Source organism: Lissotriton vulgaris, chromosome 9, assembly GCF_964263255.1.
Source record: "Lissotriton vulgaris chromosome 9, aLisVul1.2, whole genome shotgun sequence".
Classification (NCBI taxonomy): Eukaryota; Metazoa; Chordata; class Amphibia; order Caudata; family Salamandridae; genus Lissotriton; species Lissotriton vulgaris.
In genome coordinates this window covers 139829848-139846529 of record NC_141697.1, presented here as the reverse complement: position 1 = coordinate 139846529, position 16682 = coordinate 139829848, and the positions used below count along the sequence as shown (strand labels likewise).

The 16682-nt window shown below is 43.2% G+C and overlaps 1 protein-coding gene across 2 annotated transcripts in view; it reads right to left on the bottom strand.

The window, feature by feature from the left end:
- Positions 1-16682, bottom strand: part of TMEM87A (transmembrane protein 87A) — a 209056-nt gene that overhangs the window by 143276 nt on the left and 49098 nt on the right. For both annotated transcript variants that reach the window (XM_086937214.1, XM_086937215.1), the window contains exons 2-4: positions 14728-14788; positions 11034-11131; positions 1563-1679 (exon numbers count right to left, since the gene is read on the bottom strand). In XM_086937214.1, coding sequence (XP_086793340.1) covers positions 1563-1679; positions 11034-11131; positions 14728-14788 — 276 coding nt within the window. The remainder of the gene's footprint in view (positions 1-1562; positions 1680-11033; positions 11132-14727; positions 14789-16682) is intronic.

Here is a 16682-nt window from a genome sequence, read left to right as displayed (position 1 = left end):
CCTCACCGAAATGCAAGCACCATTAATGAAATTTAGACGATAGAGTTACCGCTCACAGGTGTGCGCATCACCGAAATGTGCATTGCAGACTCCTTTTCCGATGTGGCCGAAACAAGCTGAAACAGAGCGTATATGACTGCTTGAGGAGACTAAGATGGCTTTGACGTTACGCAATGTGAGTAAAGACGCTTCCCAGAAGGACGTATGGAGCATTGTCAGAGCAACCAGCACGATGATGCTCGAGTCACGAGCCGGCCACAGTTGCGCACGCGATGACTGGTTGTCTAGCTACCAGTCAAGCACGCAGAGCTCGCACACAAACCTCTTGCACAGACTCTTGCATGCACTGCTCGGCCGATTCCCAAATATCCTCCGCTTTTACAGCAATGTGTCCTCATAGCCACGGCCCCTCGAATCACAGCTCGTAAATCCAGTTCACACCAGCTCCCTTTCTCTGCAGGCTCTCCACGTTGGACCGGAACCAACGCCACCAGAGGCAGCATGCTGGTATCATGTGTGGCCACCAAAACAACTTTCAATTCCACTTGTCGCCACTTTATTAACTCCAGGACACTGTAATGCAAGCTAGTACCTTGGTAACACATTATCTTCCTCTGCCATGAGCCACATTGGAAGCAGGCCAGTGTTTTTACAAGTTCAAAATTGAACACTTTTTGTGGACATAGGCCACCGTATGTTATTCGATTTACAGAGTGCATTTGTGTGCAATTTTGTACTTGTGCAAGAACAACAAACATGTCTCTGTGTCTGGCACAAGTGGCTGACAACATACTACAAAAGAATGATGGTGGAAAATACAGGAGTTGATCTCAACCTCTGTAGACATTCCATAATTTTGTGTGCCTTTGCCATTACAGGCTCTAATCAACCAACCATTTCCATCTATCACTTGTGTGCTAAGGCCCCAAGTGCAAAAGGGGGCTAAATTCCAATCCCATTTGCAGAGGGATTGGCATTCCAAGCTGTCTAATAATTAATACACCCTCTGTCTTCATTCACAGATTTTGTCAAGTCAAACCTACTGAAATGTAAGGACGGGCCTTAAGGGAGGTTAGTGGGGGGGAAGCTGTATATGGTGCTTAAAATAATGATTCTGCATGTTATACATCACTTTAAAAGCAAAACACATGTACTAGGAGTTAACCTTGGCCGTGGTAATGGCATTTACCGGATACAGTATATACCCCATCCCCATCCAGCCAACCTGTAATTAGGGCTGCAGCGAATTACCCAAGTGAGAAGAAAACACCCAGATGTGAGTCAGAGTGCCATAGGATACACCAAAGGACCAATGATGTCCAGCAAGGCCAAAACCTGTTAAGAGTTACTTGAATTCCGGTTCAGTGTGCACATGGTTTAGCACTTTGAACTAGAATACCTCTTCTACAGAAGGGTCAAGATTAAGCAATCTTGACCTTTAGAAGAGGTAGTCCAGTTCAATAAGCATCTGTAGTCCTGTAAGAATGGTTCAAGCACTTCATAGCCGTTATTTCTATTCTGCCACTGTGAATGCTAAACCACTTGGCAACCACTGCAAATACCTGTGGTTTCAAGAGATCTGTACAATCAGGGAAGAAGAGCGAAGCCATGGCGTATGATCCAGATCTGCCTGGTTGTTTTTCAGACGTGGACTCGAAATAGCGAAGACATTTTTCTTCCTGTTAGAAAAACACAGAGTGACATTTTTTAACACAATAGTAAATACCCAACTAGAACTATCATGTACTAGGTAACCTGTTTAATGACAGTAATAGATAGCATACAGGACGGATACACCACAGATTGCTTAACCAAAACAAATCATCAGTGAAGACAATACATTGCTAAAATTGGCTTTATAATTTTCTTCAGTTTCAATTTCAAACATGTTGGTCAGAAAGCTTGCTATGTGCACAACGTTTAAAAATAGGAATCATGGCACAAATAAAAAGTCTTTAATTAGAAAATAAGGCCCCCATTTCATACCCGGAGCACATGTCTCCTCGAAGACTGGTGGCTCTGCTTAGAGCTTAATAAAACGGCAGAATACCTGTTCTAGTATGTCTCATATAAGTTAAGGCACGTCTGTTTTGAAGTGAATCCTGGTTGAAATATTTACTAAATCTTTCTTCCCAAGCAAATGTAACTTACGACTGTCGTGTGGGTTTAATTAAGTTGGTTTTCCGAGCCCTATCTTTGCACATGTGAAGCACTAACTAAACACACCAGATTTAGGAAATGTCACATGTTACTAAACTAAGTTCAGAAATATTTTCTTACACCACCACTTATGTATACTACTGTGAACTGTGCTCTTTCCCAAACTTTCTACATCGGTTACGCATGTATCTTTGAGTGGCAACGTAGGTGTTCAGATACGTGTGGGAATTGGGCGTAAAAACATCTTTGAGTGAGAATGCACTGCTCCGGAATGGAATTTCCCTAATCACTCCTCTGCCCCATCCCTGGAGACACCCTCAAAGAACAAGCATTTGAAATGCAATAGTTCTCGCATTTGCGCGAGTTTAAGCTATTGGCATTGTAAATGGCAATGCTTTTATTTATGTTTTAAAAAGCGACACATAAAAAAAGGCATTGTCATTTACAATGCCAATAGCTCAAACTCTCGCAATGCGAGACCTATTGCATTGCAATGCTTGTTTTAGCTGGTTGTGGGCCTGTTTTAAGGTCTGCTGGGCCGGTGTTCACTGTTGATTTCCCTAATATTAAAACAAACAGACTGTAGTAAGCTCAAATTTATGCAGTCTTCCATACCTTGCGAAACACCAATGCAGCCTATATCAAAACTGCCCTAACTTCCAAACTGGGCCAGTTTTGCACCTGTCTAATACACTGATAGGAGCCACTTTTATTTTGGTGCCTGCCCGGGCCTATTTTCTGTCCCTGTTCAACCCTGGTCATCACCGTTTTGCCTATGGCTCCCTTCCCCGAAATGTGAGTACTGAAGCGTGATGCAGGATTGGGATAAACGAAGGCAGCCTACAAACCTGGCAGAAGGTGTCCATGTTAGTTGAGAAGCGTGTTTTTGTGGTGTGTATTGGAAGAGATGTGTTTTGTTTCAGGGATACCACAGGTGTGCGCTCTAGTGCTTAGGTGCATTATCAGAATTGGGATGTATAGCAGAGCAGGACCAAGGGGCAGAGCTGTGAGGGGGTGCCAGTGCTGACGCAGCTAAGGATTCCTCCACAACAGAGGTCTGTGGTCTTGTCCACACTGAGCCATGCTGTGAAGTGGGCAGAACATGTGCTGCCAGTCTTGGTCCGCTGGCACCAGGCTGCCATGCGCATTCCAGCTGAGAGGAAGTCATCTCTTCACTGTCACATCTCACTGCCTGCCTAGTAACTTGAGCTAAAGCCATGGCCCTTGGAGACTCAACAAGGATCCCCCTGAGCGCGTACATGAGCAGTGTTTATGTTATATACCGTAGCATTAGTTGTCTTTCAGCATCTATAAAACCTGGCCGAATGAAGGGCGTACTGAATAGAGATGAGGGGCAGTTCACACATCCAGTACTCCTTTTTCTTTGTGTCCCTATACTTGCCATGGCATGAAATACCTGTATTTCTGCTACAGGGAATGTCACGCTTCAGCAAAAGACATTCAGCACGTGAACTAACAGAAAGTGACTGCATACATTTTAGCTATGCTGTGCCTTACATAGGGGCCCATAAGCTCCACCTAAAAACAAACTGCACTTTGGCGACCAACACAAATATATATGTCATGGGCACAAGACATATAACGTATATTTGTAAAGTGCACAGTCATCGACAGGTCTCTTGGCACTGAAATACCCAACTCAGTGGTACTCATTTTATCAACCTCACAAGGATGAAAGGCTGAGCGAACTCACCAGGATTCAGACCTGTGACTGTGAGGGTAAACACAGAATCTTACATAAGAGACGTTAGTCCTCTCAGCTGCTGAACCGACTTCATCTCCCACTTTTCAAAGAACAAACACTTAAACTGCAAAGTGGAGCAGAAAAAATGGTGGGTTTTTAAGAGCAGCGTGAGGGCCGGGCTATATGTCATTATTGTATTGCATAGCAGCACTGATCACTTCCAAGCCATGCAGAGTTTAAAGTCAATAAAAGCTGTTGTTTGAATGCTGGAGGTGAGTCATATTGAGTGACACATTAGAAAATGCTCCGCATTTTATTGGACAGTTAACGAAAATTGGATCTTAAAAAGAAATGGCGAGGTGGCGCCAAATGTATCAATGCGATGGCTCGTCTGTGTCCCGCTAGAACACTCTCCCTTCTGTCCAATGGGGTAGAAAGGCGTGCGGATGCCACTTAGTGCTTTGAGTGTGTTTATGTGTTTTAGGCACTACTCACACAATGTACCTCATAAGTGTTTTTTGTAAAGGATTTGAAAAGCGGAGAGATTGCGATCTCCAAGAGAAAGGCCTAGGGAGAGTTGGGGTTCTGCTTTTTGCTACTCTGTAAACACAGCCTGACCCTCACTTTACTCCACATCGTGTCCATGGGGGTCACCGGTACTTCAAGCTACGCCCCGTAGGTCCCGCCACCATGTTGCTCTGTTGTCCTCTTGATCCTACAGATGTTGGGCTCGGAGTGTCTCAAACTGTGCTGTGCTGGAGCCGCCGTAAAAACTGCCTGGCTCCAATCAAAAACGTCTCCTCTGCCGTCTACCTGAAAAAGAGACACCTGGTGGAGTGGGGGCAGCCGGGACTCATGAGGGCCCCCACCTCCACGATCCATTTTGGATCACACAAGGCGTGAGGTCATATCCCAATTTCGTTTCCGCATTCAGCCATCGAAGTAGAAACAGTGACACAATCCAGCGACCGATCAAAAAACAAGCTTGTTGCAAGCAGCCCGTGGACACGCTCGCTGCCAGTTAAGAGCTTTGCTATCCGCGAGGTGTTCATTTAGACGTGCTCCTGCTCGCTGAGGATGTTATATCAATGGGTTACGCTGAGCTGTGGGCTGCCGGGTAATGAATAAAAGTTATTAAACTTTTGGCTTGACTGTCATTTTTGCCACAGTGAGCTTCACTAACATGCCTGGCGCTGAGAGTCAGTGATCACGCTTGGTCGAGGGACGCCTCGTTCCTGGGGCTTTAATTCCCCTTTTTCCGTGTGTCTGGGTTCATGGTGCTGAGGGCTTTGGGGCCCTGTGCGCACGGAGCGCTGAATGTAAATAAAGCACAACGTCCTGCCCACAGTAGGACAAACTCAAGAAACAACAAGGGGGAGGGAAGAACAGACACTGGGAAAAAGAAACAGGGAGGGCCTTTGACGCAGGGCACTAAAGGGCAGAGAGAGATGGGATTCATTCTGTTCATGGCAAGTGCGGGGCACAGGATTTAATCCTAGTAAAAAAAGAAAGCGAGTTGAGCGCGCCTGCGCATTAAGAAGTGAAACTGTCTGTACGCGTGCACATCTCTGTAAAAGACGCCGTACACGTGCACATTGTAGTTTCGGAGAGAGGGGACCGGTGGCCTGGAGCTGTCCCTGGGCAGGTGAGCGTTATGCGGCAGAGTAATCCATTGATAAAGAGGGTTTGCCAGGAGGCGCGCGCCTGACCTCTCCCATGGAGTTTGCAATAGCTTAAGGTGGGGATCCAAAGCGGAAGTTCATTTTCAAGCTTCCTGGAAATAATTTAGGTTGAAGTCATCCTAAGTTGAGCGCATTAAGAAAAAGAATGTTTCATTGCAGGAGGCTGACTTGCCTCGGAAGCGGGACAGGATATGTGCACAGCGCGTGGCTGTACATGCGTGTGCACCTGCTCCAATCGACAATCGCTCTAGGCGTGCCCATCTCCTGTCCCACTTCCGAGGCAAGTCCACAACAATCAGCCTCGCTGGCGACAGCGCTTCACGCTGCGTACGCCAGGCTCGACCTAAAAAGGAAAGGTACATGAGGTAGGCACATGTAAGTTATGTCTCCAACTTACAACAGTTCTAGAATGAGTATATACACAGCATAACTTCCACAACTATAAGTTACACTATTAAATCAAGGTACAAGGCCATCATAAGTCTGTAAATAGGACCCAATCATCTTTAGCAGATGATGCAAGTCTACCTACTAGGCTAATAATGGCTACTATTTTCAGAGTTAACACTACTCTGTTTTGAACTGCATTGACAATATGGACTACTTTGGCAAAGTGAAGATGACGGAAATGTGACAGCTAGGATCAGCACCTACACCAAAGAGCTTTCAGACTGATTTTAAACTTTCCCAGTGTGGGGTTGGAACAAAAAAATTAAAGAGAGAGGTCCTGTGAGGAAGGTGTGACCAGGCATCCGAAGGAATACAAATGTGTTTTTTGCAGCTCCTTTCTGTGATTTTAATCCAGGGAACAAAGCAGTAAATTATTAGAGTATAGGAGGATAGCAGCTGATGGTTAAGTTTCTTGAAGCCTAACAGCATTTAGAGAGCATCAAGTGGACCCCAAGTTGACTGACTATATAGGGCTTTTAGCTGTATTGATGACCTCCACCCCACTGGTCTCGAATGGATGCTGAACAGAGAAATGCCTGCCCATAATCGCATGATTGTAAAGGTTGCAGACAGTTGCTATCGTTGTGAGGTTGGGTAATATGTGGTGTACGGAAAAGAGATGTTTCTGGACGATTGGGACTAGTGGAGATCTAGTATGAAATGCTGAAGTGTGATCAGTAACCTCAATACCTACTGACGTATTTTGTTTATCCGCAGCCTTTTCCTGTAATTGTTCTGACAAAAAGATGACGGAAATGGTAAGGTGGAGTGTGTACAGTACTGGAGGAATGGTACAGGCAGTGATTCATGGAAAACCAACTAGCAGAGGTAGCAGGCGGTGAATATGATGGGGGTCTCAAAGTCAACTGCATCTGTCAAAAGAGAAAACCCAACCGGGTCCTCTCCACTACAGACTGGAAATGGAAAGGAGTGTAACAAATGCCACTGCTGGGCCTCTGTGGGTAAGCTGGTACCAAAAAGCAGTAACAGGATAAGTTCTCAAAGTAAAATGGTTTAAAGTGTAAGAGAGAGGAAAAAGAGTTTGATCCTGAAGCTGTGCCCTGGGATAGCAAGGCATTCTATATACTGAGTTAGGTACAAAGACAAGTGCAGGTGGAAGCCCACGAGAACGAAACAAGCAATGGCAAAGCAGAGAGATCTGGATCATTTAGGATGCAGGTGTTCTTTGTGATTATAGATATAGGTTGTTGTGATAGGTTTGGAAGCAGAAAGAAATAACACATATGGGAACTCTTACATGCAGACCACAAATATACACACAAATAACACAAATGCATTCAGACATACGTATATGGGCAGATACAGACACAAGGAATTTGTGCAAGGTGCATAGTTGGACTGATGTGTAGGTGTTCACAAAGATGAATAAATGATTAGACATAAGTGGATGCGTGCAATGATAGTTGGAAGGTGATTTTGTACAGCTGTATGGACACAAGTCTAGGTGGGTTGCACATTATAGTTTAATGGATGAGGGAGCTAGCTTGCTTCGGTGGATAATGGACATATGAGAATGAGTCGATAAAAGCATAGGTGTGGGTAGATTTGTGTAGCGGGTTGATGTATGTCTGCGGACAGAAGGATAAACACAGGAATGCATGAGTGGATACATTTGAATAGAGAGTGGGTGGGCAGAAGTCTGAGGGTGGATAAACGAGTGCATAAGTGATAGTAGAAGGTTCAATGTCATTGCAAGGAATAAGAAATGAATATCCAATTACAAGGATATGCTAGTAAATAATGCGCACTTAACGAACAAGCAATCCACATGTATTCCAAGACTGAACTTGTCAAACACAAGGTCATCATGTGACTTCCTGAGTTCACCCTAGTAGCATTTCAAATAGAATTTTATATGGAATGATTGAACTGTCCACTGGGTCCTTTGCAAGTGCACTGCTCTTACTATCCTCACTCACTCTCAATATCCGAAGATGGTTGTGATATAAATTTGCAAGGTAAGTTGTAAGTTTGCAGATTTATTTTCTTCAGCTTTGTAGCGAAAGTTTGAAAAATAAAATGCATTAGCCCAAGACTTTTGAGGGTACGTTGAACCAACCAACTCCAGAATGTTGCACCCCACTTTGTCATAGCAAGGCCCGTTGACTACCAAATCTGCCCCAATCTGCCAATAGAAGGGTTGTCTAACAAAAGACGGTGAATGACCATTAAGAACCTACGGAGATCACCTATAGAACAGAAGAAACAAGCACTTGGGAGCTAAACAAAAGACACACACATTCAAAGCAGAGCTTAAGATTACTAACTTTTAGGAAAGCCCTAACTGGGAAAGCTGATTAGAAATAATCCCCTTTCAATCAACAATGCACCGAGCCCACCAAGTGAGCGCAGCACAGACAGACAAATCATCAAGCCCTAGCACTGTAGCACTACATTTTATCCAGTATGATTGCCTTAAGGAATAATCCAGCCTCAGTCGCAAAAGTGAAAGTGTAAGGCATAAAAGAGTAAGTGCAAGGAAACAGGCATGCGTATGGAAATGTATAACATCCAAAGATTTCCCACTTTCAAGGGATTCACAAAACTCTCCACTTCGAGCGCTTCGTAAAACTCATCAGGTTCCTTCCCAGAAAAGAAGAAGTACACTGCTCTTACTGCACATATGTTTGGCTAATGACTCCTAATAATGTAAATGAAGGAAGGGCTTGAGACTACAGAGACATCTTACCTGTGATCTTTCACATGGGGATCAAGGTGGAGTCATCTGTCATCTGGTGAAAGACCAATGATTTAAGCTAGTTTGTCCAGTTTGTGATAATACGTGCCATTTGTTAAAGACTGGAGAAACTAGGACTTCTGCATGCTCAGCTTAAGTGTTGTATCTGTTGTTCAGTTTTTAATTTTCTTAAAGGAGAAGATTAAGGTCTTGAAGCTGTTTGGGTATACAATTTTGAGAAGTAGCTGGATGTCATTAGAGAACTGGAGAAAAGAGATTGCCTGATGTATTAAGATTTCCCCTAGCTGTTCCACATACAAATGTAAAGCAAAGGGATGAGGTGAAGGGCTGAAGGACTCCATATGAAATCTTAAAGGCATGTAAAAGGAATTGCTAATTTTGATGCATTGTGTCTAATGGTTAGGACCTGGTCTAACTATACACTGATTTGGGGGTCAATGTGGTAAAAGACGTATTAGAAAGTAGAGATGGGCCTGGAGGTAGGAGCTTCCACTGCTGCACAGATGAGGAGTGCCAGGCCCAATTGTAAGGACGCAGGTTCAAAGCTGTGCCCAGATCAGAGCCAATCTTGGAAACCTTCTATGAGTAATTTGTTATTAGTTGGCTGGTAACCAAGCTTTCCAGAAATAGGCACTGGTCACTCATTCAAAACCTTCAAGGAGAACTTAAAACATCTTCTGATCGAGAAATACCAACTAAATTAATCCGCTCTCCCTCATGATCTGTTTGTGTTCGATTTCTGTTGCTATTGTCTGAATGCTTACCGACCAAATAATCCACTTGTATGACAATCGTGCTAACATAGTTCCCACTACTCATTATAAAAGGCTCTAAACATCTGTTGTTGCCCTACTTAAAACAAATAATAAAGAATGAAAAGATTCAAGTTTTAGAGTTCAAATTTCTTGCTTTTGATGAATTTAAGATAATGGCAATGTAATTGAGATACGGGATTTTTTGGGTAAAACTGAAACTTTCTGCATCTGAAAGGAGCACAAGTGTGCTATATATTCACTTTGCCACTGGATTCAAGCAAGCCGGCTGAAGACGGATGAAATGCCAGAAACCGGTCCTCGGAAGCTTGTTTCCAGTCCAGGGAAGGCATGGCTTGGTAGTTCGGGCTGGACTGTTCCCATGAGGCACAGGGTCAGACTGATTTGCATATAGCCATGTCTGAACTCGGGTGGCAGAGTGGGCTAAAGAACGGTGATGGATTAAACCCAGATCTGTTGACTGGGTGTGAGTGTTTGATTGGTTCAGATGCTCCGTTCATCACCACCCCCTATTGTATCGATATATTCCCTGATGGACATGCATCAGGTTGACCCCTGATGTAAGGAGGATCTGATGGGGAAGCCTTATGCGTTTTGTCCTTCCTTGGAGTGACGAAACTGGCTTTGAACAGCTCCTTGATTCTGTCAGGAGTAGTCTTCAACATGCCCTTGAGCACTGGTAAAAACTGGAGGGAGCGCAACATGGAGGAGAGGGTCTCTACAAGAAAGTCCTCATCCTGTTTGACCTTTCGTAAGTCCAACGTGTGAAAGGTGGCGGCCCGATTAAGGACCTCATGGTATGAGGTGGTTCGATCTGGTGGGGATGGAAGGGGTTCGTGTGGGTGGTGGTTGTTTAGCACAGTAGAGGGCAGTGTCAGTGGAATCAGGTGGATCTATATTGTAGTCATCCCAGAGGTCATCGTGAGGCTGGGGCTCGAAAATGGCCTCAAACGGGTCCACAGGATTGGAAGAACTACCCCCCTCGAGCAATGAGTTTGGGGACCCCCCCACCCCAGATGAGTGTGGTGAGGGGTGACCCTGTGGTGAAGGAGACTATTTGGTGAAGGGTGGGGAAGGAGGAGAAGGGTACCATTTACTAGGGGCTGACAGGTGGCCAGAGATGCCAATTGGGTTTTAGTTTCAAACTGTTTTAGGGAAGGAACACAGGCCCTGGTACCTGGTTGGCAGGAGCCCAGGGCACACTCAGTCAAAGCACATCAGCAGTTCAGGAAAAAGTGGGGGCATACCAATGCAAGAAAGAGGGCACTTTATCACAGGTTAGCATGCAGGAGTGGACCACAACTTCCGCAGAGCCGATTAAGTCTTAGTATCACCCAGAAGAGCCTTTGAAAAGGGGTTGGGATGTAAAACAATGAAATGTAATGGCAAGACATTGTACACCAACTGGATGGTGCACAATTCTTCTCCGACATCAACTTCATCAAAGGTCATCATCAGTTCAAAGAAAATGTTACATACCTGTATCTACAGTTCTACAGTTTTGATATATTTCAAGATTTCAAAGACAAGAGATGCAGACTTACCTCACAGCTGAAGACCTCGCTGTAGCAGTCAGCATACCGCAGGTACCAGGTGACATTGTAACTCCAGGAGGGATCGCATGTCTTTGCATCTCCTTCAACTGCCAAAAACACAGGAAGACAAAGTAAAAATGCAACAATCTATAATCCAGTTGGACAAGGGACTGCCTTATTCCAATTAAGAACTTGTGGATCCCAAAAATCAAACAAAGGTAAAACTACTCATGGAATATTTAATATAATATGAGTGAGTGACAGGGACTGAGTAAGAAGAAGGAACATGAGTGAGAGGAGGGAACATGTGTGAGAGGAAGAAGCATGAGTGAGTCTGTTTGAGCAAGCAAGTGAGTGTGAGTGAGAGAGGTCTGAGAGAGCAGGGTGACAGAGTGAGCTAGATGAGTGCAAGTGTTCTCCTGTCCATCCCCATTCGATCTAAGGTGGACGCAGAAGCAGGTGCCTGCATCCCTTACATGCAGGTTTTCCTGCCAGTTCTTCAACTAGTATAAGACTTTTCTAGCAGTTCAAAAGGGCATTGAGCTAGGCCACTCTTGCCCACAGGATGGTCCCACACAACATGGTTCCTTGCTTAAATATAATTTTGAATGTATTTTCACTAGTAATATGGGCTCAATTGAATATGTATATTTGCAATTTCATTGCCTCTCCTTGTGCCCTATTCCCATGGTCGATGCAATACTCAAGACCAAGCAAGCTTTGTGACAGTAAACTTGTATGCCAAGTTAATTTTGCATGCTATCATGGCTAAATCTTTCTAGCCAGGGACGACATATAGACAATATAGCACTCGCAAAGTATCAATCCTGGTCTCCTACAGCACAGTAGATGGCCTCAAGATGATGTCAAATGTTCATCTAGTCTGAATCTACCAGTAATGCCGGTGACTTTGCTTACCACTTCTCCTTAAAAACAATGTAAAGACCCCACTAACTGCAGTTCTGTCTGCCACGCCTCCTTCATACTACCCCATTATATATGTTTGTTTTGCCAAGTTAGATTAATTGTTCTTCACCAGCTGTACTTATCCCATACGTATTTGATTTTTTAAATGTTTTCTAAGGTGCTCTATACAAAACAAATCACATTATGGCACTGGTAGAGAGAAATAAATACTATCAGACTTAAATGTCCCATACTGTGCTAAGCAGGAGAGAACTGGGAGTCAGGAACCAAAAGCAGAAAATACTTGTATGAAGTTTTTAGCTTTTCCCGAAGCTGAAGCGTGACAGTCTCTCAAAACATTTGTCTACAAAGTTCTACAGATGAGGACCAAGGGCTGTTCACCTTTGTCCCCCTTTTCACCTTAAGTGCATGCATATGACTAACCACAGATCATGAATATTGGATTGTATGCCCTGGGGAGGAAAGTAATAGACAATTTCTTCCTGGAGCTCAACCAGTGCAGATAATTCTATACATATGTATAGCGTACACAGTATTCAAAGACAATTTGTACATTCCAACTCAGTCAAAACACTGGCATACGTATTAAGCTTAAGGATCATATAAAGAGCAGTCAGTAAATCTCGAGTAGTGCTCTCTCAGTTAAATTGAAATGGCTAGCAGAAGATGGCTTTTTTTATCCAACTACTAGCCCATCATCCAGCTGCCTCTTTTCTCTCCTCCTATCACCGTTTATAATTGTTCGAATGCGACCACTTACATAATAAACCTCATCATTTATGCTCACCGTACTCACATCTCCATTTGATTCCTCCTTGGCTTTTCTCTAGAATTTGACTGCGTTCATCATGTTATGTCCTTATGTTTGTCATTGTTATATTATGATGTTATGTCATAATGTTATATTAATATGTTATGTCATTATGTCACTGGGTTGTTATGTCATGTTATGTTATATTATGTTGCTTTATGTTATATTGAATTATATAATATCGTTATGTTAGTTCATGTTATATGATGTTTTTTATATTATGCTTATTATGTTATGCATATTTGTTAAGCACACTATCACCACAATGCTATCCTGGTGCTGAGCAGACGCGTGTGCCTAGCCATGCATAGGGTGGGTCGGTTATTTGAAAAGCCAGGTCTTGAGCTTCTTGCAGAATTCAAGAAGAGAGGAAAAGGTTCAGATGTGAAGTGGGAGGTCGTTCCACACTTTAGGAGCAACCATGCCCTGCCAAGGACCCTACCATGCTAACAACCATAGTCTACCTGTGCGAGGCAAGAAATGGTTTGACTCCTATCTCTCCGATTACTCTCTCCACCACCAGGTGCTCCCTACTTTCACCACAGAGTCCTCTACATCTAGGAAATCCACCAAAGGTCAATACTAGCAGCCTTACTTTCTCTTTGCACTACCGCTGTCATAGACGCCCTCTCCATATTTCACTTGTCACTTGTATGTTTATATTTTGTTTTCCTTTCAGTCATTCATGCTTATCCTTCAGTCTAGAGTATTTCTGTCACCAGGCACTAGATGTCCCTTAGCTACTAAATCTTCAATTCCTCCAAAGCAAACCTATCTACTTACTAGCTTCCACAGTCCTGACTTCTCTTACTTCTCCCATGTCATTTATGCCACAGATTTAGCCACCCCTGCCACAACTCTGGAATAATAAGTGACTACAATATATTCTTGCAATAATTCAAACTATCCACTGCCACAAAACTATTTCTTGTTGGGAAGATTAGCCATCACCTTTTGTCTGCTGCCCAGACACTAATAAACACTTTAGCGAGAAGAGCATTTCATTGTTCTAACGGACTTCTCTCAAGCATCTATATACGTGCCTTCTCCTTCCTGGATAAAGTCATACACTTTGAAAACGTAATATTATACAACATAACGGATTACTCAAATAGCGCATAAGGCTCCTTCACCAAATACCAAGCTCATTACAAACTACTTTTTCTTGTATTCAAGGCCACCAATGGCATGGATCCAGTTTACCTCTTTCAACTATTTCCACATCACACTCATGAGAGGCAAGTATGAGATGCCAGCTTTTTCCTACTAGCTCCACCCAATTGGCCTTCGTACTCTAGTACATACAGTTCTTTCCAGTTGCTTAGAACACTACTGTGGAATAGCCCACATCTAAATAAGAAATACCTACTGCATTACTGAAAAGGAGTGATGCAAGCTCATTTGACCACCCAAACTCTCCGTTCATCATCAACTCATGGGTAACCTCACCTGCTCCACCACCCTTCTTTTGAACACTATGGAGTGAAAAAAAGTGTAAATAGGTGTTATCAGTAAATACATTACTGTCCGTATTTACCTGATTAGAGTTGGTGTTTGTACGATAAATCTTTGTATCTACATTCCCACTATTCAAGACATGTATCACCAGATTCTACGCCTGGTCTTTTGACACGCTTCTGCTATAAGTCTCCCAAACATCCATCCATAAAAGTATGAACACCCCAGATACAAATGACCATTGCAGCAAAGTTCTAACTCTTGCCAGCAGGTGGACCTGTGTCTGATTTGGCGGCCTAAGATGGATCTACAATAGGAGGCCACATTGACACCAACTTCATCCAAATGAAGGGAGCCGTTAAACAGGTCACAAAACGGTGCAATCAAGATGAGGTGACGCCTTAGAGAGAATAAATTCCAACATCTTTTTTTAGTTATTAAGGTTCCAAAACCATGAAACACCGATTTAATTGTTAGCAGTTTAAATTTGTATTTGAAATTACTTACATTTGATGTAAACAGTGGAATTCTTGAATAGGATTCTCCCAAAGTTAAAGAATGTGCTCTCCTAAAAAGAGAAGAATACATAAAACAGAGCTGTTACGCATAGTTAAAAATATTTATAATAGTGTTGTGCAGTTGTTGCCCACTGCTACCTTCTTTCTCTACTACTAATGTGAAGTTATGTTATTCAACTGAAACAGGTAAAGTCTCTGATAAGGTGCTAATCACCCAATGTCAGCAACACTATTTGCTTTGCTATCCTGGTGTGAATTCCATTTACAGGCCACTCCCCAACATTAGGCAAACATAGTAAGGCCAGGCAAATACTAACAATCATATTCGCTCTTCAGCACAGACATGTTTGAGCGAGGTCATGGTTCCTCACAGCATGTAGCGATGATGCTGGCTCCAAGCCCGAGTACCCACATCATGAGCACAAGTGGTGTGAAGCTCTGAAAATTGCTCTCATCACACTTCCAGGATGGGCTACTCAAAGGAAAACCAATGACTCAGATTCTCCCCAGATACCTCTTTTCGTAGCAACCTTTTCTCTCCTTCATTCCAGTCATTAACCAAATGGCAGTGCTAAGGAAGGACTAATCAGAAACCACTTGCTAAAAATGTCACATAGAATTTCTAAATGTAGTCCTTTCTCCATCTCTCCACATTTTTGTGTTTAGAGTTACACAATACTCCTTCAGAAATAAAGACAATACATTTCAACTTTCTGGGACCTGTTTCACAACTTCCATCTTGTGCCATGTCAGACTAGAGGCAATCCAAAATGGACAGCACAGGTAACAGAGTACACTTGTACTAGCAACCAGTATGGAGTCCGGCTACTTTACTCCACACAAGCACATAAACTCAATATTCACCCAGGGGCGTCAATGCAGGGTTTGGTCATGACTTTGAGTGGAGCTTTACTTGAGTGAGCCTGTAAGCATCACACTCATACTGTTAAACGGGTAAAGGGCTTTTTCAGCTACTAATCACTGAAACAAAAGGTAGCCTTGTCCCCAGCAAAGGGCAAGCTTTTTGTCTTCCTCCTTGACCTCAGACCCAGGCTATGGCTCTTAAAGTTATTTTCGAGCGTAAGCCTGCAGAGCACATGCAGGAATGTGTGTGTACTGAAACAAACAAAGTCAGGATAACAAATTCGCTTGCAATAGGTTTACTTCACAGCGGGACATTCCCATCCCAACAAGAGGCAATAATACGCTGCCCACAGAATTGGTCCCGTCATCCTCTAAAACATCCCTACTAGCTGCAACCAAATATCTACCTACACTGCAGAAAATACAATGGGATCTGAGCATTAAAACACTCTACATGGTGGGTCCACATCCACCGAGGCCCTGGGATCTCTTGGTCGATATCAAAAACAAACAAGTATTTGCAATCAAATAGGTCTCGCATTTACGCAAGTTTGAGCCATTGATATTGCAACTGGACTAGGACTAGGACTGGAGGGGTAAAGTTCTCTCCAGGTGGCAAACCTTCAAATAGCCTGTTGCATATTGCCTAATTGTAACCCATGTTTTGGTGATAATCATTTTTAACAAATCTGTGAAAAAAGTACTACAGTCTTTTTTTCATATTCACATAATTTCTATCACGTTTTTGGGTTAATCTTTTAAAAAGGAGGGGGGGGGTCAAAATATGTATGTGCCCATCCCAGAACAAATTTTTTCCAAAAAAGGAAGTTTGGCCCATGCGGACAGAAGTGGGGTAAGGGCCCAAGTACTTTGTAAAAAAGAAGAAGGAAACCCACACTTCATTTGAATTCACACCGTATTGATTTAAGATGCAAAAAGATAAACAAAGCTTAATATGTTTACCTTGGCGATTAGTTGCGCCGTTTTTATTTATCAATTTCTATCAAAAGTAGATATCACTCCAGTCAAGAGAAGTGTCAATGTCTTGAACGTACTGGCCATGGGCGTACAACAAGAAAA